This window comes from Hakea prostrata, unplaced genomic scaffold, assembly GCF_041222555.1.
Source record: "Hakea prostrata isolate BN-2017 unplaced genomic scaffold, UWA_Hpros_2 contig_11, whole genome shotgun sequence".
Classification (NCBI taxonomy): domain Eukaryota; kingdom Viridiplantae; phylum Streptophyta; class Magnoliopsida; order Proteales; family Proteaceae; genus Hakea; species Hakea prostrata.
In genome coordinates this window covers 62,323-85,072 of record NW_028291130.1, presented here as the reverse complement: position 1 = coordinate 85,072, position 22,750 = coordinate 62,323, and the positions used below count along the sequence as shown (strand labels likewise).

Sequence of the window (22,750 nt, the reverse complement as noted above, 5' to 3'; positions counted from 1 at the left end):
TATATATATATATATATATATATACACATACATATATATATAATATTTATTTATATATTCAACCGACATTAAAGCGTCAAGGGTTTATAAGCGCGTCGGTCGATTCGTATTCTTTTGGGTATAAATAATAAGTGTCTGTCAATTTTGACATCATTCCAACAGTTATTTTTCCCGCTTCATTTCCCTGTGTTGAAACGATTCGAATTCTTGAGAAGCTTAAGAAAGATCCAAACCCGATATGATCGACCGTTTTCAGTATTTATGATTCACCATTCTAGGTTTTTGAAGAACTTCAGATGGAGTGAGCGGTTTTCTATTTTTGTTTGATTCACTTTGCTCTTCCTGGTTCATCCATCACCTTCGTCTCTTATTCTTCTTCTCGTATTTCTCGCCATTCTAGTCATTGTTCGATTATTCTTTCCTAAGTTCAATAGACTGATTTAGCATTTAAGGTTTTCTCGTTCTATCCACCATGGCTAGTTTCGCCACTCTTCATAGCCTTCGTGTATCTCTCTTTCCCAAAAGATATCGCTTCTCCTAATATAAATCTCCAGAAACAGGAAATCCGAAGGTTTCAGATCTTCCTTTGTTTTTTTCTTCTTCGTCGTCTTCCGTCTCTCCCCTCGATTATCTATAGGGACGATAGTGTTTTCGGCTTTCACGAGCGAGGTGATCTGGCTGATTGTTGTATCGTTTTTCTTTGCTTTTCGTGACAACGGAGCTTGGGGATCGAATTGCATCTTACTTTGTGAAGTGGCTGGGGAAACGTACTTTGGGGGTTGTCTTAGGGGTGGACCACTAGCGATTCTCTTATTGCCTTGACTATGCCAAATACGGCGGTGAGAGCTGGAGACACTTCTTACTTATTATCAAGTCGCTAACCCTTTCTTCTAGTAGCGACCTGGTGATCCGTGTTGAAGAAGCTTGGCTTCTATCTGGTTCTGTCCCAGTTTCAGGTATAACGACCGTTTTCGTTCATCTCTTTCCTACATGTTTCAGATAAAAAATTAAATTTAGATTTATGTGTTTCTAATGAAGATTCCTGCATTCTTCAACATAAAGTCCTTCTTACTCGTTTTTCATTTTGTCTGTGATTTTAATCTGTTCTAGAGTGTGGTCAAGGGTGCTCTATCTAAATCCTTCAGTTGCTGAATATTTCTGTAGATCCATATCATATTTTAGAAACTGAAAATATGTCATTGTTCTCCTAATATTAATTTTATCACCTGTCATTATCTCATCTACTTATCCATCGCTTATGTCTGATGCATCATATTTCTCTGCAAACTCAAGTGTGCTTTTCGTAACTGCTGCAGCTTAAAATCTGCTTTGTCTCATGTTAGCTTAGGAACTTGGGTCAAATTGCAAGCCCGTGGTTTACCTGGTTCAAGGCTGCTAATTTGCCTGCTTTGTTTGCACTTTTGAGTTACCCCATTTATCCCATATAAGCTCTGTCCTCTTGATGCCAAGGATACTCCTGACACCCCTGCTATGGCTACACAGAAACTAGAGCAGACGGGTCATGTCAAACTAAACAAATTTTTTGTGGTTGGAATGATGCTTCTTGCTGTCTCATTATGAGTCCTCAGGTAAGTGGGGTACATCTTTTGTTAATTATCTGATGAATCAAATCCTGTAAGATCTCGTGATAAGTGTGTAGGTGATATCTAACTTTTTTCCATCATGGACAACATTCTACATGCTATTGATTGGATTAATGCTATCGCTCATGTTACATTGGTTAAATACAGTTGGATCAAGATGCTTGTTTGCAACTTCGCTACTTACATAAATGTATTGGAATGCCTTATGGTCTAAGGGAAAAGCATGGAGTGTCATCTAGGTATGACCGAATCTGTTCCTATTATTTTGTAATATGAAGTGACAAATTTTTAGGTAATGCCTTACTAGTTACTTGTGATGAAAAAAAGAAATCGGTGTTTCCATTTATTGCTTGAATGTCCTATTAATATTATTTATTCCCACATCTTAGGGTTTCTAATAACATTATTTACCAAGTAAACAACAAGAAAAAGTTGCATGAATTATAATTATTGGATTAGACAGAGACACGGAAAAAGGAGAAAGAGAAAGCGAAACAATGAACAAACCCAATTCACCCACAATCCACATCAGCATTCGGTTTTCCTCAAAACTGCACGTCGAAGGAAAGCAATACGGCCTTCCGACTATTTTTCCATAGAACAATCCATGTTTACTGTAGGGAACGGAGCAATGCAATGGCTAATCTTGTCTTGTCGGTAGAGAAAGATGAAACTAGTATGACACTAGGGGTACGGAACCTATGGAGCAATCGAAATCAAACAAATAGTGCTAGCTATTTACATTATTGGATAAGTTCCAGCATGAATATCTTTTGTTGACCGTTATTCCATTTGAGAAACGTGGTATACTTTTCATAAAGCTTCACTGTAGATGTGCCTGTGAAGATTTGTACCCATTTCATCATCTTCGTCTTATCCTTGCCTTGTGAATAGGATCGGGGTATTGGATCACAAATGATGCTCCTCTTTGCGGATTAAAGTGTTAGCCATCCCAGAATTTTTAAATTACTACTAGACCACTTCAAAGTAATTAATATAGACATACTAAAGTTTTGATAATAATTACCAACTAATTGGCAAGGCATATAATAAAATGGAATAAAAATGGAAACGAAGAGTGCCAAATATCTATCTGGGACCAGTGGGGTGTGTGTGCATCTGAGTTGGGGCAGTTAAAGAGGTCTGAGGAATTGAGGGTATGCAGGAAATGAATAAAAACATGAAAAATAGGCGGTTGGGAACACCTTATCTCTTTGCTAGTTGTTTTCCTCTTCTTTCTTCCTTTTTAGTTGTTCCTCTCCACACTTTCCTTAGGAAGAAGAAAGAGTGAGGGGTTTGGTGGTGATATGGATTTGAGAGGATGAGTTAGTGAGATTGGGAAGGGAAATATGTGGGTAGGGACTAGGGAGGATGTGAAGAGAGGGTTTTGGTTGGAGAGAAAGAGAGGAGAGGAAATGAGGAGGCGAGGTCTCGTTTTTTAAAATTAAATAAAGTGAAAAGTAAAGATAGGAGGCAAGTGAAGAGAGGGGAGCAACAAGGAGAGGAGGAACTAAAGAGGCAGGGGCCCAACTCAACAGAGAATCTCTTTAGAAGTGGGAGGAGTTGGGTGTATGTAGGCGAAGTGGTAAGGAAGGAGTGGAGTAGCTAGAAAGTAGGAGGAAAAAGGGGGAAGGAGATGCAGTTGGTAGTTAGACAGTGGAAGGAAAAAAGAGAGGGGATGAGATTTGGTAAGGAAAAGAAGAATAAAGGAAAAGGGAGGGTATTTTTGGTGTTCTCACTTGATTATCAAAGAGGGGGTTTTTAGTACGGAGAAGTAAAGGTAATACTGAAGAGAGTGACACGGATGTAATTCTTGGAGGAAGTTAGGAATAAGAGTATAAAAATGGTGGTATGGACAAAACAATTTTTTCTGTAAATGGGGGAAAAACATTAAAGGGAAGGGGTGGCATCTTGATAATCAATATGTCCCGTTAAGTTAAAAAAAAAAAAAAAAAAAAAAAAAAAAGATGTGGCTACCTCAGGGAGTCCTAAATGTGATCTTTTTGTTGTAAACTTCAGATGGGGATATCTTTTGGTCGATGAGCCTGATTCACTTTCCAACTGTAATTGGTAATGGATTTTTTTTGAGATTTACTAAATGTGGCTACCTCAGGAGTCCTAAATGGAATTTCCTCCCCTCTCTTATGGGCTGCAATCAAGAGCCTAAATTTTGTGTGCAAGTAGTCCCCTGCTCACATGTCTAGTTTAGGGAAAACAGAATAGATCATGGGCCTCATGGCATGATATTGGGTTCTATCTTTTTGTTGTTTCTGAAAAAAAGGGGTTCAAAATGATATACTCAGCAAAAAAGTTTGTTAAACACAATTGGATAGCTGAAAATGGAAGGGAGATTACTGACATATTTGAATATGCTTCTGTAATTTAAAAGGTTCTAGGCTGTGGTGTGCCCTACCTATACAAGTGTTGGAATTGTGACATGGCAAAAGATGGAAGAAGAAGTCCTTCCTATGTGGGCCATGTAAATGACTTTCTGACTATGCCTTAATGCTCTGAATGTTGGGAGGCCATGAAAATAATTAGGTGCAGAACAAGGAGGGTTATAAGCATAGCCACAGGAAGTGGGTTCAACATTGAATGAACTATGGTTCAGGTTACACCATACTACGAGTTTTCCAGTTTTGTAGAAGTACCCTAGGTTGTGATTTAGGATTTCTACCTCCAGATTTTCTGAACTGATTATGATTGAAGTTATAATTTTCTTTAAATAGTCATAAAGTTCTTTATCAGTCCATGATTTATGGTGAATAAGATTTGGCTTTTTGGCTTCTAGTTCTTGGGTGATTCACAACATTCCAGCCCTTATTGTGGTGATCCATTAGTTGATTGGTTGTGATTCCATGGTCATACCCCCTTTCTTATCTTCTTTCATTTTCCTTACACTTCTATTATTATTATTATTATTATTATTATTATTATTTTTCTAATGGGCATTGCGTTCTATCTAATATTTAACTGCGGTTTTTACTTGATAAAATAATAAATTCAAGTGTTCCTATTTTTTTTATGCCAAATCTGAGGCAGAGTAATGAGATGCTGCCAAGGATTTGCTGCACCTACAGTAACGTTTAGGTTTTTCAGTGCGACTCTACTCCAATGCTGCCAATCTTTCTTTCTTTGAGGAAAAGCGAGACAAAAGGTAGGTTCTTTTACTGGGATTTATCATTATAATTTATGTTGCAAATATGAGTGTTTAGAAGCATTTTCAATAATCTATATATTTTAATGGCCATTATTCCTGTACGAATTTTCTCAATTTGGTTCTGATTTTAAACAGTGGATGTCCTTTTGAGTGTTAAATCGTTGGTTTTGCTAATTGGAATGGAGGAGCAGGGGTGTTACTGTGGAGAGAAAAAAGAGAGAGATCATGATCAGGAAATGGGTAGCGGATGAAATGCTCTTTTTTTCTTGTTAATTAATTAACATGTTTTGATTTTTAGTGGTGAACTCTGCAATTTTACACAAAGAGTAAGGAAGAAGAATAGAAGGAAACAATTTTTGGCAGAAGATTTTATCACACAAATATTATTCTACTTTTTATTAGTATGCTTCTTGCACTGCCTTTCTTCACAATGAATTTTTTCTCCTTGAGGATCCCTTGATCCTTTAAGCATAAATTTCCCAGTCTAGGATTCCATGTCTCTTTCGGCGTAAACCCCTTCAGATGCCATGTCTAGGATGTTGTAGCTATTTATTTTAATTGGTTGCTTCTAGACTAGGAAAATCCAAATGCATTTTCAGAGTGGTTAATAATAGGAATTTAATTTTCTGGTTGCCTTGCGATTCCCAGTCTTTTTTAAGTTTTACAACATTTGATTCTTATCTAAACTTTGAGACAATTTCTAGGTTTCTGTTAATTTCAGCTAGGTCATAGAATTCTACAGTTCTTTTTGTTAAAATTTTAGGATTCTTGCTATGGTGATGAATGTAGAGATGTTGAACTGAGAGTTAGAACTTTGGCAGTGATGCACTTGTCCATATACTATTACCAATGTGTTGTATCAAAAGAAAACTTGATGTATGCATGGTTAAAGTTGAAGCTCTTATGCCTTTTGACTTTGTAAGAAAAGCAGAATAGATTTTTCCTAAGCTTGCCTTCCAGAACTTGTGCTACATTGTTTCTCCCTAGCTAATATATTGGCAGAAACTGTTCTTATATGATCATGTTTCGTTATACTAATGGATTGGATTTGAATTCTCATACCCGTAGGATAATTCATGGAAAGATGATATTCAAGGAAGACAATGGTGTGGCTGTTTGAACAGTGCATCAGCTTTCATATCCTTTTAATTTTTATTTTTTTGTATCTTGTACAGACTACAGAGACAGTTCTCCACTTCCCATGTTGGAGGCAGAGGAATTTGAGTGTGGAATACCAAATTAGATGCTGCACATTCCTTGGACTAAAAGCAACTTATGGCAGAACACAGGTGACTATTCCATTTTCCTTGCAAAAGGACCCCAAATGGGTACCGGATGAAACATCGATGCATTCTTCCTTTCCCCATCCCTCTTTTCTCCTTTTTGATTTCTCTTACTTGTTGAAACTATTGGTAGGTCTCTTCAGAAAACCTAAGTTGTGGAGCGTTTCCCACTTTTAAGGATATTAGTTATGAGTTTTCCTTTTTTATTTTTATTTTTTTAAATGTTGTATGTCTTGAATGTCTTGGTTGTTACTAGATAAGGCAAGCAGTTCTTTTTTGTTAGTTTATGCGCATCTCAGTTATTGGGGTTCCAGTGATCGAAATGGAAAAATGAAAAAGAAACAAAATAAGCCAAAAATTGGACTCTCTTCCTGCTACTGTTCCTACTTTCTGATGTTAACATATGTAAATCCATGTAATAGAGACGGAATAGTTTCAAAAGCTTCAGAAATATGTGCATATGTCCATAGTAATATGTGAAGAGAAGATTTTGCATCATGCATCTTGTTTCATTGAGGATTTTTCCAAATACCATCATCATCCTTCCTATATTTGTTTTCCTCTCATTTGGGGCTCTCCTATATTTCTGAACTAGGGCTTTTTTTTCTTCCTATTTATATTTGAAAAGTTATTTGTATTCATCATCATCTCTAACTGGACTGGTTTGTTTCCCCATTCCTTATAAATGGCTGCACACATAGGCTGGTAGACCACTTTGGTATATAAACAACCAGAATAGAGGAAATTGGGTGCCTAAAGTTAATGGATTACTGTATGATAAGCACATGACAGAGTATAGCACGAATACCCATTCCTTATTAATGGCTGCACACATAGGCTGTTAGACTTCACTTTGGTATATAAACAACCAGAGAGGAAATTGGGTGCATAAAGTGAACGGATTACTGAATGATAAGCGCATAACAGAGTATAACACAAACCCTTTTTGTTGCAAATTCATATATTTTTATATATATAGCTGTTCTTCCTTGTGGATTATGAACTTGGATTCAAAGAAAGATAAGTTATTTTAATCTATTTTGAAGTTTCTATTAGTAAAAAAATTGCAAGGGCTTTCTGATTGCAATAATGGTGATTTTGAGCTCTCTGCATAAGATTGTTGAATTATCTCTTTAATTCCATATACAAATACATAATACCTATCAAGTTCAATGATGGTATGGTCAGAGTATGATTATGAAATATATGATTGATTTTTTTTCTTCTTTTTATTTTGAATAAATTTATGCATTTCTGCTGGGTTTTTACTCACTGCTTGGTGAGACAAAAATGCTTACAAATGAGCCATTGTTGGAAAGCAGATTCATGCGAAAGTAGTACCCAAAATCTGAAAGTAACATAGATAAGAAGGGAGAAAGACTGAAAGAGACTGAACGTGACCTTTTGTCGTATCATGGTTAATATATAGTAATAGTACTTAAATTTTTAGTCCAAGAATCAGTAATTCTTCTTGCTCAAGCGATTCTCGCTTAATGTTCGGATTGTTGTACTTGCACAGGAATGATTTCCCTCATGTTTCTGCTTCGATGCACCCCAACCCAACACACATCCCTTTGTATTTTTTGGTTGAGAGTCCATCTTAGTCTGCATCCTCTTTTCTTCCCAGGGAACTTGTAAGAAAGCATTGGAGAAGCAGATTGAACAGTTGGAACTTGGAAACAAAAAAGGCCAGAGGGCTAACAAATTTTATTGTACCTCTGGCACATAAGATCATTGCTGGGGCTGGTTTTATGCTTTGATCCCTAGCAGATTTGAGCCTTGTGGTCTCATTCAGTTACATGCCATGTGATATGGAACAGCAAAATCCCTTGCTCTTACTGTATTTCCCTTACTGTTGCATCCATTAGGGGACGAGTTAACACCATTAAGGAAGTATCACTGGATTTCAGATGGGAGATTTCAATGGAGAGGTAACAACATTTGCCTTGTTGTGAGAGTTACCCCGTTAACATCTCAAAACTCTTGCATTTGGCTATTTAGTCTGATATTGTTGACCCAGCAAATGGTACCGTGGTCGCAGAAACTGTTAAAAGGGCTCCCAGGATGTTTCCTGGAAGGTAAGGAAAAATAAATATCTCAGCAGAGATTTGATTACTCATTGTATTTGGGATAGGATGTGAGTAGCGATTTGATTAGTTTCTTTATAATTTTTCTTTCCTTCTGGGTTTAATAAATTCTTCTTATTATTATAGTATTAGGGGGAGTGTTAGTTCCACGATTGTCAAAGTGCCACGAAGGTTGCCTAATACTCAAGAGGAAAACGCATGTTGGTTAGAAGTTGGAAGTGGGAAATTTGTGGATTTTAATTGAAAATTGGAAAACAATTGACATATGGTATAGGCATTCACCTTTTCTACTACATACTCTCCTGACTGTACTTGCACAAATCTTGCTGTTAATGGTGCCTTCATGTTTTGTCTTCTTTCCTTGAAAGGTGTCTCATTCACCAAATCCTTAATGTCTTACTTGGGCTGTTTGATATTAGTAAGGTAATGGGGTGTGCTGAGTCTGCTCTTTTCTTTTCTTTTCTTTTTTGGGGGGGGGGGGGGGTCTTTGTCTTTATTTTGACCGATGATGTCATTTTGTGCTCAAAAGAAAGTGTGCATCTGTTGTTGGAGAGGGAATGGATGCTGCCTCAGCTTTATGGAAATTTCTCAAATTTTCTTTTTGGTTTTTTTTTTTTTGGGGGGGGGGTGTGGAGAAGTGGGTGATGAAGATTCAGAATTTGAGTTGACGCTTCTTATTTTCCCTTTACATTTGTAAACCACCGCTGATGATTGATCTCTATCTCACTCCGACGACGGATCGATAAGTGAAGTCTCCTACTCGTACACCACATGTTGAGCAAATAATTGGTTTGTTTTTGCGTAAATTTCCGTCGTGCTTTCATCTTGTTGTGTATCTCTTTAGGTAATTCTCATGGTTTTGTCTTCTAATGTTGTTGCAGAGAAGGAAATATGAACCGCTAATCTCAGGTTTTCTTGTCTGCTGGTGACATGCATCTAGCTTATTAGTACGTCAGTGAAACTAGTCCGACAATTTGTGAGGTTTGGGGACTGGTGAGACAGGTAGTGAAGCTCCAGAGGGACACTCTTGCTCTGCACATGGCATGCCTTCTCTTCGACTAGTTATTGAGGGAAGCTCCAACCATATCAGAATGTCTTCATACCTATGGGTCTCTGATTTGTCATCTTTCAATTTCAACTCTTCCAAACTATTTCGATACTGTTCCTTCATATTCTTCGGTTACATGAGCTTTTTCTTATTTCTTGTAGACTGTGTTAATATGGGGTAGGCGTTCCGTATTTGCAATTATTCCTATATATATATATATATTTTTTTTTTTTTTGGGTAAATAATTATTCCTATATGTTTGTATTACATTGCATTATCGTATTCAAGTATATTCTCGCGCTTGATTACATGAACTTGGGTTTCATTTTCTGCATTCATACGTTCCTATGAGCTGGCAGGGTTTGTATTTTACATCATTGCCATGTGCATGGGTTTATCTTGCGTTACTGTTCTGTGAGTTTCTCTTAGCTTACAAAATTGATCTTCTCCTGAGAAAGGGGAAGGAATATGAAAGATTGCTGTATCTTCTTTCTAATGTTCGATCTGCTGGTACAATTGAACTTACCAAACTGGTGCATGCAGGCACAAACAACACTGGAAGCTTGTGGTGATTGTTTAAAAACAAGCAAGTAGCCGAGTAAAAAAGATATACCTAATGAATCAAGTATGTTTCAGTTTTCTTACTCATACTTCTCATCTTGAAGCAAAAAATTTGTTCTTCCTTGCTTTCAGTTTGCTTACGCAGAATACCTCTGATTTTTGAGGTCAAACATGTCGAGTCTAATTAAGTTATTCAGCAGATGAAAATCCCTTGATTGTTATTTTATATCATAGAAAAATCATTGAAATTGTAACTTTGGTATAGTGGTAGTTTGATTAAGTTGCTTTGCTTTGTATTTGGATGCCTGTCCATTGCAATGTATCTAACTTGGGTTTTTGTCCTTTTTCCCACATGCACATGGAAATGATGTATCTTCTATTTTGACTTTAGGAAGTGCTTTTATAAGAAGCTTATAGATGAGCAGGCAGATTGCTGTCCTATATGCAATATAGATCTTAGTTGTGCTCCAGTGGAGAAGCTCAGGTCAGCTCATTCTTTTGTTCCTACTTTACAAAAAATTTAAAATGTTATTGTTTGAGTCATGCATATTGTGTATGTACTGCTACTTATTGCTCAATTGCTACCTGCTTATTATTGTCCTCTCTACTAGGTTACAGCGATGGCCAGTTTTCTTCAATCAGGTAGATTGGATGGTGGGATAGAAGAAAAACAAAACAGGAAAACGTTGTTTTTCAGTTGACATCCATGGGTTCTATATAAGATGTATAAACTGGCTCCATATGCAATTATGTATTGTTATATGTCGGACAAGAAGGTTTTGTGCTATAAACCAATCCCCTTTCTTCTCAAGATCATCAGGTATGATTGTCGATGGAATCGGAAGAAGACCGACAGAAGCTTTTCCACTCTGACTGTTGCTGCTGCTACTACCCTTTATAGGAGTTGGGTGAGGGATGCCTCTTTTACCTGGAGGTTGGTTTTCCCAAATGTACACAAGCTGTTGTCATTGTGTTCTACTTGCCACTATTATGCAAGTTCATTCATTCATTCATTCATCAGTTCATGTTCTTAAGAGCTAATGGCAGAGCCTTCTTTGTCTTCTCTGATATTTCTCATGATAAAAATAGATTTCTCTACTAATATGAAAATGTTAAAATATTTAATTATTTAGAAGAAAAAAAGCAATAGAAACTAGGTGCATATGTGATAACTCTATGAAATAGAGTTAAGATTTATAACTTTTATACTTGAGATGGCTTGATTTAGGAGTATTTTGTCTTTGTTTTAGTGATAGTATTCATTAGGTGTTGTTTTATTTAGTCTCAACATGTTGCATTTTGTTTAGTTCATTTTTGTCACATTGCATGAATTTCCCTTCTTTTTATGGATGAATTTGACTGTTTCTCTTTCTCTTGAACATGTAGGTGAAGATTCATAATAGAAGAACATGTCCTCTAACTTTGTTGTAGAGTTGTTGCTGCATTGCTACAACAACGGAGCAGAATATTCTCAGATCCAATTCAAATGGAATTGACCAAAAAGGGCTAACTTAAGTGGACTAAATTCTTGTAAATACATGATGGTTTTCAGCCCTTGATCTCAGGAGGAAGGTTCTAATCCTATGGCCAGAATCTAACCTAATGATTGAAGACATTTATAGAAGAAAGAGAAGAGAGGCAAGGATGAGAAGAGGAGACATTGGACCAAGGTGTGGAAGAGAGACTTGGCTGAGAGGAAGGAGGTAGAGAACGGATCTTTGGAGCTCTTGTGGAAGCAAGGAGTCTGTGGAATTGTTGATTTGTTGAAGAAGAAAGTTCGGAGCTCATGTGGAAGCATTGAAGCCTTAGTTTATTCTTGTTTTTATAACTCTATCTTCTTATTTTCTAGTCTCATGTCAACTATACTTGGTTTTATGCATTTGAATTCTGTTATGGGCTAAATCTTAGGCTTGTGTTGGGATGATAGTAGTACCTAAACCTGAATTTTGATATGTAACTAATCATGTGTTCTTTAGTTTTATTGCAATCCACTTTATTGTTAATGAATTCAGCATGTTATATTGACTAATTTCAGTTCTTGAATGATTTTTCTTGAATGAATGTTATGATTTCATTAATTGGAAAATTAATGAAGTCTAGGTGTTTGTTGAATTGTGTGAGTTAGCATCATCTTTAATTAGGTTGTGTTAATTAGTAGGTTGGGTAGGAATACCCAATTACCTCACATTACCATTGATTGGATTGGGTTTAAATTGCATTCTTAATTCAATTCTTCATAGGAATATGCTGATGTTGATTTAGGATGCTAGCTTATGTGTATTGGAAAATACCATATTGCCATTCATTCCAAGTTCTTGATTTATCTTGGGGTTGTAGTATTGCTTTAGTATTTGTGTTTTAAAATTCAGGGGAAGGGAAACTTGATTCCTAACACACTTGTCACTCATTAAGTTTCTTCCATTGCTCAAATCTACATTTTAGTTCCTTAGTTTTCTTTACCTGTCATTTGATTAATTAGTTAGACAAATACCAATCAACCTTGTTAATTTCATTTAAATCAATTTTACTTTTACATTGAAAGTTAAGGATATAATTCTCCGTGGGATCGATTTTGTACTTATCATTTATTACTTGATTGCGATACGTATACTTGCGTGATATCTTGAGATACAAGCAACAATATGCAGGCGAAATTTTAATAGCTATTATATAACAGTACAACTGGAATTTTGCTTTGGCATACTTTGGGCCAAAAACCCAACCAATCATTCTATATGGACTAAACTCACCCACCACTCATTCCAGGTTTTCCCCATAAAGTAAAAAACCCTCAACCAAATAACAAATTAATCTAGAAAATCATTACAAATCATGGTACTTTCCCACAACAAACCCAATCTCAGGTTTAATCTTTATTTTAGATTTTCAAAAGGGGGAAAAAACACAACAAAACCAGATAGACCATGATATGTTTATACCCATTTCAATACAATAGAAGTGAATGTATTGTGCATCCCTCTTTGTTGTTGCCAACCAAAGTAGGGATGATCCTCAACACCTTTGTTTTCTCTCCATCGCCAACTCTCATCCACTCCCTTTCAATAGCTTTAAAAGTTTTCTTAACAAAGATAATTATAAATAAAGATTCTTTAGACACTTGCTAAATTAACAAATCGAATCCATGACACTTTGCATTATTCTGTCCAACTATAACAAAAGCTATGAAATGCACGTGAGAATGAACTAGTTTATAAGAAAAAGTATTGTTTGCATTTTTTTTTGGGTACTGGTGCTTTGTTAATACTGAAAATGAAATGCCATCCGCAAGAGTCGAACCCAAGACCTCTCCACTGAGAAGTATAGAACTTTACCACTCAACCAACCCTGCATTGGCTATTGTTTGCATTTTGCTTGACTGAGATATATCCTTTGTATGGTATCCGGTGTAGCATTTTCCATTTGGTCCATCTTTTTTCTTGATTGTAGAGGAGCACAATATATGCTCGTGTTGATTCTGCTATACAAAATTAGGGGTACTTCAGGGGTATAAGATCTACACGCAGTTTCTCTTTTTTTCCTGAGAATATTTGGCGGTAGGGGTAACATTATCCTTGTTTAGATTAGAACAAAAATCAAGCACTGAACCATGGTTGGAGAAGTTGTGGAAGAAAACTATCAACTTATAATAACCGTCTCTCTTGAATTAGTTGAGTTGGAGAATTCTTAAATGCAAGGTGCCAGGGGATTGCAGTGGCATAGTGCACATAAAATTACTAAGTAGACCTGATCTGGTGTTAACATTTATTTATTTTTCATTTGGAATACAGACTCTTGAGGAGTAACTAGTGAACACATCTGCATTATTATATGATCATTGGCTTGAGGATGCACACTTGAACACCTCACAGATACTTCAATACTCATAATATATATACAATATATAGTGATAGCTAGTTTCTTAGGTTTAAATCGGGAGAAGGGACGTTTGCTGTTTCGTCTCTCTTCCCTTTTCCTCACTCTCTCAATTTTGTCTCTCTCTGAACTCTCCTCTCTCTCTCTCTTCCTTCTCTCACTCTGTCTCACCCCTCTCTCGCTCTCTTGGTTCTGTCTCTCTTTCTTCCTTCTCTAAACCTTCTCTCCCCCTTTATCTTCAAATCCTCTCTTCCCTCTCCAAGCAACGTCTCTATTTGACTTCTCTGTCTCTCTTCTCTCTCTTCCTTTTATTCTCCTCTCGTCCTGTCTATCTTTCATTCTCTCTCTTTTCAAACAATCTCTTTGATCTCTAGCGATGCCTCTGTTTGGTGTCTCTACCTCTTTCTTCCCTTCCTATCCACTTTTCTCTCTCTTCTTTCACTCTAAAGCTCTTTCTCTCTCTTCCCCCCCCCCCTTCTGCGATGATTTTATTTCAGCTCTTTGCCTCTCTCTGCCCTCTTTTCCTTTCTTCTCTCAAGTGACTTTAAAACAAGACCATGTAAATAACTGAACAACTGATTTCATCCATTGGCTCCTCCTTTGCCCCTGTTTTGGGTCTTACAGCTGTAACAAAGAGTGATATTTGTAGTGAAATATTTTAAAATGTAGGGTAAATATGTAAAAACAGGTGTAATGGTTTAACACATGCTGGATCCATTGAATTTTTTAATCAGATATTCAAGTAAATTGATGGAATGATAGTAGATTTAACTATAGTGGCCCATACTTGTGTCTGTTTACAGCCTACAGTAGGTGTTTTCTTGTTTGTATGGTTTTTAGAAAACAACAGTGCATTTCAAGATCTAGTAGAACCACCCAATGAAGTTGCCTACAATACATAATACAAGAGGCTTTAGTTAATTGTTCATCCCTGCCCCCACAGACCCCCTCCCCCCTCTTTTAATGTGTGGTTCCCAGCATTCTTTGGCTTGAGGCTCTCCCTTTTATTTTGACTAAATCTTTAAATTATGATATTTTAGCATTGAAGCAAAGAAGAGTTGAGAGAGTAGAACTGGCTGGGAAGAAAAGTGTGGAGCCGCTTTTCTATTAACTAAATGATTAACTGAGGATTCTGTAAATGTTTGATACTGGCTTGTTTGTTTTTTGTGGTACTTCATTTAGCCATTTCATTCCATCATGAGATGATTCTATATCTGCTGTGTTTTTCCATCTAGGTGAAACATTGTGGCTCATCTTTAAACCATTTGTTGAGGAGATTCCTTGTTTTGGAGCCGTTAGCTTTTCAACGAGGGAAAAGGTAAATAATTTTCTTCCCCCTTGCAGACTTTGTCTAATCTGAAAATATCCATTCGGAGTGTCGCTCAGTTTTGGTAGGTAACTCTGACGCTGTGATTTCTCGTTCTTAACTATTTGTGAATCCTTTTCTTTGTATGTTATGTTTCATTTCTTTTGTTGCAGCCAACTGTGGTAGCAGCCAGCTTTTGTGACAATGACAGTGCGGGATTCGAGGAAGATCCTTTGGCGAATTTTTACCCTTCATGGGTTGTGTTCTCTCAGCATCAGAAGGTTGGCTTATCCAGTTGCTTTTGTGTTTTTGGAGTTCTTTGTTTTCTTTTGGTACTGAATGGATGTCTTTTTCATCCCCTTCTTTTATTCCAGCTAGCTTGCTCAATCTTCAACTTACGGAGGATTTGGCCTTATGTTAATGAGGTAATGCTTTTGATTTTACTTGGGATTTTGTTGTATCTGGTGTCATGGGATGAGTGGGAAGCAAACATTCTTTCTTTGCATGTGTTGGTGACAATGGTATAGGCTGCTTCTGAGCTGATAGGGATTAATGTCGAGCCAGTCCTTGATGCATCAACAGATCTCTTCATCTAGGAAGGGTATAGAATTAGATAGAGGGATCTTGCTTGCTTCTGATTTCTTAGGTTCTTAATTTCTTTCCCTTTTTCAACATTTGTGGTCCATTGAAGCTTCCCATCTTACAAAGTATCCGCTTAAAGGTTCTGTTAATGTATCCACTGCTCAATTGCTGTTCGATAAAACGACTAACTGAAACTTTGTCGACAATCTCCTGTAATAATGCGGTGATGTGCACTTGTTTGAGCTACTTCGATTGGGATGTTTTTGGATAAAGCTAAGGCAAATATTAGTATCTCAAATTAAAGTTCTCCATTCGGGTAACCTTGATCTATTCTTGCTTTGTTCCCCCAAGAACGTTGTTCTTCTTTGGACCGGTGTTCGGTATCACCATCGGAATTGGGCTGATAATCGCCTTTGTCCATTCCGAAAATATCAGGTCGAAGCATCACTCAGAATTGGTAGGTAGCTATGACTCTGGTTTCTCGTTCCTACCTATTTGTAAATCCTTTTCTTTGTATGTTATGTTGGATTTCTTCTGTTCCAAGCAACTACGGTAACAGCTTTTGCAAGGATGACAGTGCAGGATTCAAGGAAGATCCTTCCGGGGGAATTTTACCCTTCATGGGTCATGTTCTCGCAGCGGCAAAAGGTTGGTTATACAGTTAGTTCTTGGGGGAGTTCTTTCTTTGTTTTCTTTTGGTACTGAATGGATGTCCTTTCCACTTCCTCCTCTTATTCCAGCTAACTTGGCTCAACCTTCAACTTACGAAGAGCTGGCCATCTGTTACTGAGGTAATGCTCCTGGTTTTACTGGGGATTTTGTTGTATCTAGTGTCATGGGAAGATGGAAAAGCCAAAAATCTTCTTTGCATGTGTTGGGGACCATGGTAAGTGGTCTTTTGTTGTCTCGTTGGGGGTATAGGCTGCTTCTGAGCTGATAAAGGAGTAACATTGAGCCAGTACTCGAGGAATATAGCCAGCCATCTTGGCTTCTCTTACATTTTTCAAGCTGACTCTTGGAACTGTTGCTGATTTGTCTAATTGACTATAGCATAGGGTATAATTTTTCTTTTTCTTAAATGTTGATGGTGATCATCATCTTATTTTCAGAAGTTACTTGTATGTTTTCCTCTCAAGAATCCAATGAAGGTCTAATACGACTACGCTAGCTTTTTTTTTTTTTTTTTTTGAATGAATAAATAATTATATTAAAGAAACAAGAAAACAAGAAACAAGGCCTTCAAGAAGTAGACCGAAACGAAGAACTAAGACCCCAGGAGACAACAATAAGCCTGTTCCTTGGGGTATCATCAACCGGGGGATGGGGAATAGCTAACAATCGGGATGAAACATCAAAATAGATGGCATTCCAAATCCTAGCTATAGAGCGGGATTTGGAAGTCCATCTCCTAAGGTTGTGCTCCCACCAAAGTTGATGAATGGATGCACAAAAAACTAGCTTGCCGATCCGCTCACAGATAGAATTACTTGAAAAGATTCTCAGAATCCAAGACCAATCACGTGAAAAACCGAAAGACCGCGTCGAACGGGGCCAAATGGAGGCTAGGGCTTTTCTCCAGATAGATCTGGAGAAAGTGCAAGAAAAGAATAGGTGCTCTAGATCTTCCAAACCATTCCAACAGAGATGCAATTCGAATTTGTAGGGATGTGACGGCTAATAAGGAAGGACAGGGTAGGGAGGGCAAGGTTAAGGGCCCTTTGAAGGGTAAGGGAGTGACGTGGAATGAAGCCTTTGCACTAGACCAAGGGGGGCCAGGGGGTTTTGGATTTTGGGCTTTGAGGATGTTCCATGCTGAGGCTGCAGAGAAGGTTTTGGTGGGGGAGGGGAAGCCAAATGGGAATATCATTGGTGGAGCTAGAGAGAGGGAAGAGTTTCCCAAACCTGTGTCAGAATGGGGAGTGGGGTAGGATTCCAGGATCTGTTTGTGGTGAAAGTGGAAAAGGGAGATGTAGATAGCACGGGGGCCAAAGAGGTTAAAGAGAATGCCCATCAGATGCCACAGATCAAGCCAAAAGGAAGTGGAAGAGCCGGAGGAGATTGTGGTAGAAATTGCCGAGTTGGCGCAGGGGTGCATCAAGAGAATTTTCCTCCAAACCCAAGAGGGGTTGGAGGGCATGAGGTGAGTCCAAAGGGAATAAGACCAGAGATGATAAGAATAAACCCATTTAACCCAAATGGAATCATGTTTTGAGGCAAATTTTCAAGATGAGCTTGAGAAGGCAGGCAAGGTTAACATCTGTGATCTGGCAGATTCCCAGGCCTCCTTGAGAAGTTGGGCGGCATATGGTTGACCAACTGGTCGGATGAAGGAAACGCGTGGTTTCCCGCCCTTTCAAAAGGAAGGCACAAAACAAGAATTCCATAGCATGGATGGTGGATTTGGGAATGGAAAAGATTCCCGCACCAATAGAAATAGGAAGATTGCAAAACAGAGCAAATGAGGACCACTCTGCCAGCAGAGGATATAAGCTTGCCCTTCTAGAGCTGAAACTTCTTACGAATTTGATCAAGCATAGGGAGATAGTGGTGGTGGGTGAGCCTACCGGGGATGAGAGGGAGGCCAAGATAGACAACTGGGAAGGTGCCAGGCTTAAAGCCTGAGAGCTGGAGAAGGAAGGCACGAAGCTGATTGGGGATCCCTGTAAGAAAGATGGTGGACTTGTCAAGGTTGACCCGAAGGCCAGAGAGGGATTCGAAATGCGAGAGAGAGGAGATGGAGAGGTGATCCTCTTTAGAGAAGATCATGAGATCATCAACAAAGGCGAGATGGGTAAGATTGAGGGATTTGCATTTGGGGATGGGGGACATGAGAAGATGATCAGTTTTAGACTGGTGGATATGGGAGAGGGCCTCCAAGGCTAGGGAGAAGAGATAGGCAGAGAGGGGGCAACCTTGGCGAATACCAACCCGAGAGGGGAAGAAACCTGCAGGGGATTCAGTTAGGGTAGTTTGAGTTTTGTGGTGGATCTCTAACAAGTTACAATTTGTTAGTCTTTGTGGCTAGTGTTAGATGAAGAGATGGTTGGGTTCAAATGTGTCTTAGATAGGTTAAGGTTTATAGGTTGAAATAGGAAGAAATAGGGATAATTGAAAGTGTTGGTTTAGGGTGGTCTTGGGGTGTTAGAATGTAATGGAATTTGGGTCTGCTGGTGGGGTGTGTTACTGTAGAGGTTATGCTTCAGGGTTTGGGTTCAGTTGGATGGCTCTTGATTTTAGGGTGAGGAATAAGGGTTTCAGATTTGATTAATCTGGGGTCTGACAGGTCAGGGTTGAATGGGTTTTAGATCAGGGTTTTAGGTGCATGAACTTTTGTATGTGAACTTTGTGACAATTCTGATGGAAATTGATTATTTCTCCTACTCCTATTGGCATGTAAGGAAGGAGCTTTCAAGGTCTTTCATGATTATGTGGCAGATCCAGATCATGAATCATGTTAGAAATGCCCTTTGACTTGCCTCCTCCTCCCCTGGCAGCATCAACTGTATGGGATTCCCATGTATTGGTCTTCCCCTTCTGCTATATAAGTCTTTTATGTGTGAAAAGATGCATGAAAGAAGGAACCTGTTTCAGATGGGGAAAAGCACTTTGTTGGCTTTGAAGGTTCCAGACACGTGGGATTCCAAAAAGCACCTTGTAGGTCTTGATGGATCCGAACACTTGGGATTCCACAACCTGTTGATTAGGGACCAGGAAATATGTTGCTATTTATTCGCCACAGAATCCTTGTTTGCAGTGTTGTTGATGGCATTCAAAATGATTTGGGTCAAATAATTGAAAGCCTCCTTAAGAAATGTACAATTATTTTACTTGGTCATGCTGATGAATGGTTAGTGCAAAAAAGAGATAATGAAATTCCTGGTGAAGATGCAGATTCGCATACTCCTCCAAACCACTTGGCTTAAAACAAGCCCACCCAATTCCTGTTCCAAACACGGGTTGTGTGCTTGTTGCCACGTAGAAGCTTGATGGTGTTTGCAGTTTTGAAGGAACAGTGGTCCTCCTGTGGTTTGGAACTAATCCAGCTGTCTGGGTTTGGACTCTTACGGTGCAAATTGGTTTATGATCAATGAATCATACAGATGATCACTTTTTGCCAACTCATTTTGTGATATCTTGCCGTTGAATTGTAATCTTGTAGTAGCACTTATGTCCCCAAATGTCAGTCCTTTATTTATCTTCTACGACTACCCTCTTTTGCCAGAACAGAATAGCAAAGTGTAAAAGAAATTAGCATGGTTTGCTGGTGCCATTTTTCTTCTCATGACATTGTTTTCTTTCTAAAGGTCTAGTTGTGATGTTGGGATGCTATATTCCCCATTCTTATTGCTGTGTATTTGACTTACCGTCAATATTTTGCAGGATGGCAAAGGGAAAGCCTACTTAATGAACTGAAAGTTGTTGAAGAAATGAAATTGAATAGAGGTTATGTATCTCCATATTTTATCACCATGCAAAAGAACCAAAATTTTGAAATCTGTTGTCATCTATGTGGAATCTCCAATTTATTGCACTGTGATGGAGCATCCGTGTGTTTACTCTTGGGGTTTATCATTTAAGAAATCAGCTGCTGGTTTTGTTGATTGGAAACTGCTTGTACATTGAAACCAGACTTGTTCCATATCTGTTATCAGGAACTAGATGGTCCTCTCATCTTGATCTATGACATGAATATTTCAAGCATAGATGCTGTGGCCAAAGTGTTTTGAGTTGGCTCTGAAGGTATGCATTTCTTTTCGCTTTGATTGCATTTTCCGTGGTTTGCTACAGTAATCTTAGCGTATCTGCATAAGGTGTCGTCTATTTATTTGACAATACACTCTTGGTTGTGTGAGAGGCAAAGGTGATTGTGTATTGTTGCTGCAGATATAAACACCAGAACATGTGAGTGAAGGAAAATCCCAGTAGCTGGTTGTCACCTCATTCTGGAATCAAATGTCCTGCCATTCCTGGGGAGTCTGTTTTTCCATGGGGTGTGGAGGTTCCAAACATTTTGTTGTTTCTACATAGATATCTTTTTGGTCCCATCTGGTGTTAATTTTTTTCTTCCTCTGAGATTCTGTTTGGTTCAGTTTGCTATATTGTTTATTTGTTAGTGATTTTGTAGGTGACAGTATCTAAGGATGACATTGTCGTTCTGGATTGGCCTGGTTATAAGAAAGCCATTGAAAGATGTGTAGAGGTTCATTTCTTTCCTTGATTGAACTGAAATGTTCTCTTGGTGCATGGTCATAAAAACAGTAAAAATGTTAAATTCTGCTACTCTTAACAGTTGAGATCTGCAATTGTTGAGCTGATTATGAGAAGGGGAAAGCTGCAAGAAAGACTTGCGGAGCATTCTGGCAGTGTTGCAGTTGAAGGTCTACTACTTGAGCTCCTAATTTTTATGACTGAAGCTCACAAGGGATTTTATGTTGTCGGTTAACTCGTGTTCCAAGTCTTCTGATCATAGTTGTTATTTGAACAGATAGTTGGTGCTAGCAAAGCTGAAATAGATGAGGAGGATACAACTAATATTAAATGTCACAAAGGCTGCAATAGAGGGGGAATTTACCAAGTATTTTTTAGTGTATTGAGGTTAGTTTTCTGTCTCATAATGCATTTACTTGGTGATTCTGTTAAGCAATGTATTGGCCATCAACATGCGATGGGGTTGCACTTCTTTCTGCATCCAAGGAACTAGATAAGTTGCAAGCTGCCAACTTTGTCCAGAAGACTGGTGCTCAAATTATTCAAAATGTGCTAAAGGCACGAGTCTTTGACTTTGAGCTCCACTGCTAGACAAAGTAACCATTAAATCGCCATCCTTAGGAAAAGTGGGAGATATTTTTTCTGATATACATCACCATATCAAGTCACAAGGGAGAAGAGGGAGTTGGGGGAAATTTAAGCAAGTTGTGGGGTGGGTAGTTGATGAAAACACCCCTGAATCATCTCACTTGTAGATGGGAGATGTTTATTTTGCTACTTAAGTCACTAGCCTTTCATCAGCATGGGGCCAATTGGGAAGTGCATTGAAACCCGTGGTTGTTTTAATGGTTTGGTTGCTGAAAGGCGTCGGTCTTATAACTACATTAGTTAGTAATTAAGGCAAACTCCTAGTCCATGTCTTATTATAGTTCTTCTTCCCTTCTCCCTCAAGGTAGAAGTAGTAAGTACAAAATCCCAGCTCCAAAACCCAAACCTAGGCCTTCCTAAGCTCTGCGTTTCTTTCCCTTTACGGGCAACAAGTTTCTGGAATCTTCGAAAGCTGGAATTCCAGAATCTTGCAATTCTCCTCCTTGGTTTTCATCACTTTGTCTATAGAGGCCCCTGTTCTTAGTCTGAACGGCCATGGGCATGGAGAAGCTTAGCTTTGCTTGTAGGCACGGTCTACATAAAAAAGGCTCATCTCTTCCAAAAGAAAAATAAAATTTCAAATTTGTCTCCCGTTCTGTCTTTCTTCTCCTGACTTATCTCTCCGTTCTATTTTCCTCTGACTCTCTTTTACTCTCCTCTTGCTTCTGCGAACTCTTTCTTAAGTCGATCCCTTTCATTCTATCTCTATCTCTTAAAAACCTATCTCACTTTTTGTATTGTGGATGAGGCTCCCCCGTTGTGATGGCTCTCTATTCTCTCCTGGTTCGCCTCCCTTTTTCTTCTCTTGGCATCTTTGTTCTATCTTTCTTCGACTCTCTTTCTCTCCTACTGGCTTTGGCGTATTCTTAGTTGTCCCTCTATTTTGTTCTCTCTCTTTCTTGTCTCGTTTTGTCTCACCTTAATTCGCTCATTTGTCTCTCTTTAAACCCTTTCTTCCTTCTTTAGCAACATCTCTGTTCAACCTCTGCCTTTCTCTTTCATTCTATCTGTTTTGTCTCTCTTCCTTCTGTCACTGTTTGATTTTGTCTTTTTCTTTGTTTATCTTCAAACTCTATTTTCCCTCTTTCACAATTGCTTGTGTGAATAAGGCTCCCCCTTCATTCCATCTCTTTATAGTCTCTCGTGTTTTGTCTCCCTTTTCCTTCTCTGTATCTCTCTCCTTTTTTTCTCTCCTGTTGGCTTTCGCATACTCTTTCTTTTCCCCTCTTTTTCTCTCCTTTTGGCTTCCTCGTACTTATTGTGGCTTTCTTCTCTCTTATGTCCTCCTTCTGACGGTCTCTCTCTCTTCAAACTCTATCTTCTACCTCTTTTTGTTGTGTTATTAGGCTCACCTTTTGCTCTCTCTTTATTCTCCTGTTTTTTCTTCATT

General features: G+C 38.3%; 1 protein-coding gene across 9 annotated transcripts; it reads left to right on the top strand.

Annotated features, from left to right (window-relative positions):
* The first annotated feature begins 1,287 nt into the window (after positions 1-1,287).
* On the top strand, positions 1,288-22,121 carry LOC148999405 (uncharacterized). 9 transcript variants are annotated; one of them, XR_016170940.1, is made up of 18 exons: positions 1,288-1,589; positions 1,752-1,843; positions 4,647-4,761; positions 5,940-6,053; positions 9,726-9,807; positions 10,135-10,227; positions 10,355-10,677; positions 14,852-14,934; positions 15,096-15,203; positions 15,297-15,961; positions 16,082-16,152; positions 16,245-16,295; positions 19,885-19,947; positions 20,157-20,244; positions 20,389-20,406; positions 20,630-20,704; positions 20,795-20,882; positions 20,990-22,121. XR_016170940.1 is itself a non-coding variant. In XM_089141176.1 (18 exons), exons 7-12 carry the CDS (start codon positions 10,659-10,661, stop codon positions 16,246-16,248), a joined length of 336 nt encoding a protein of 111 aa, XP_088997302.1. In that variant the 5' UTR covers positions 1,288-1,589; positions 1,752-1,843; positions 4,647-4,761; positions 5,940-6,053; positions 9,726-9,807; positions 10,135-10,227; positions 10,355-10,658; the 3' UTR covers positions 16,249-16,295; positions 19,885-19,947; positions 20,157-20,244; positions 20,389-20,406; positions 20,630-20,704; positions 20,795-20,882; positions 20,990-22,121. The 9 variants fall into 9 exon arrangements, 4 of the variants coding, with proteins under 4 accessions (XP_088997302.1, XP_088997303.1, XP_088997300.1 ...); XR_016170939.1 differs by adding an exon at positions 9,016-9,243 and having other exon boundaries at positions 15,297-16,152; XM_089141176.1 differs by having other exon boundaries at positions 15,297-15,347.
* Positions 22,122-22,750: the final 629 nt, after the last annotated feature.

Bases quoted from the DNA above. Each gene is read 5' to 3' on its own strand.
- LOC148999405 (XM_089141173.1), top strand. The intron at 14,935-15,095 runs GTAAATAATTTT...CTTTTGTTGCAG, and splicing joins GCTTTTCAACGAGGGAAAAG to CCAACTGTGGTAGCAGCCAG. The intron at 15,348-16,081 runs GTAATGCTTTTG...CAAGGATGACAG, and splicing joins TTTGGCCTTATGTTAATGAG to TGCAGGATTCAAGGAAGATC.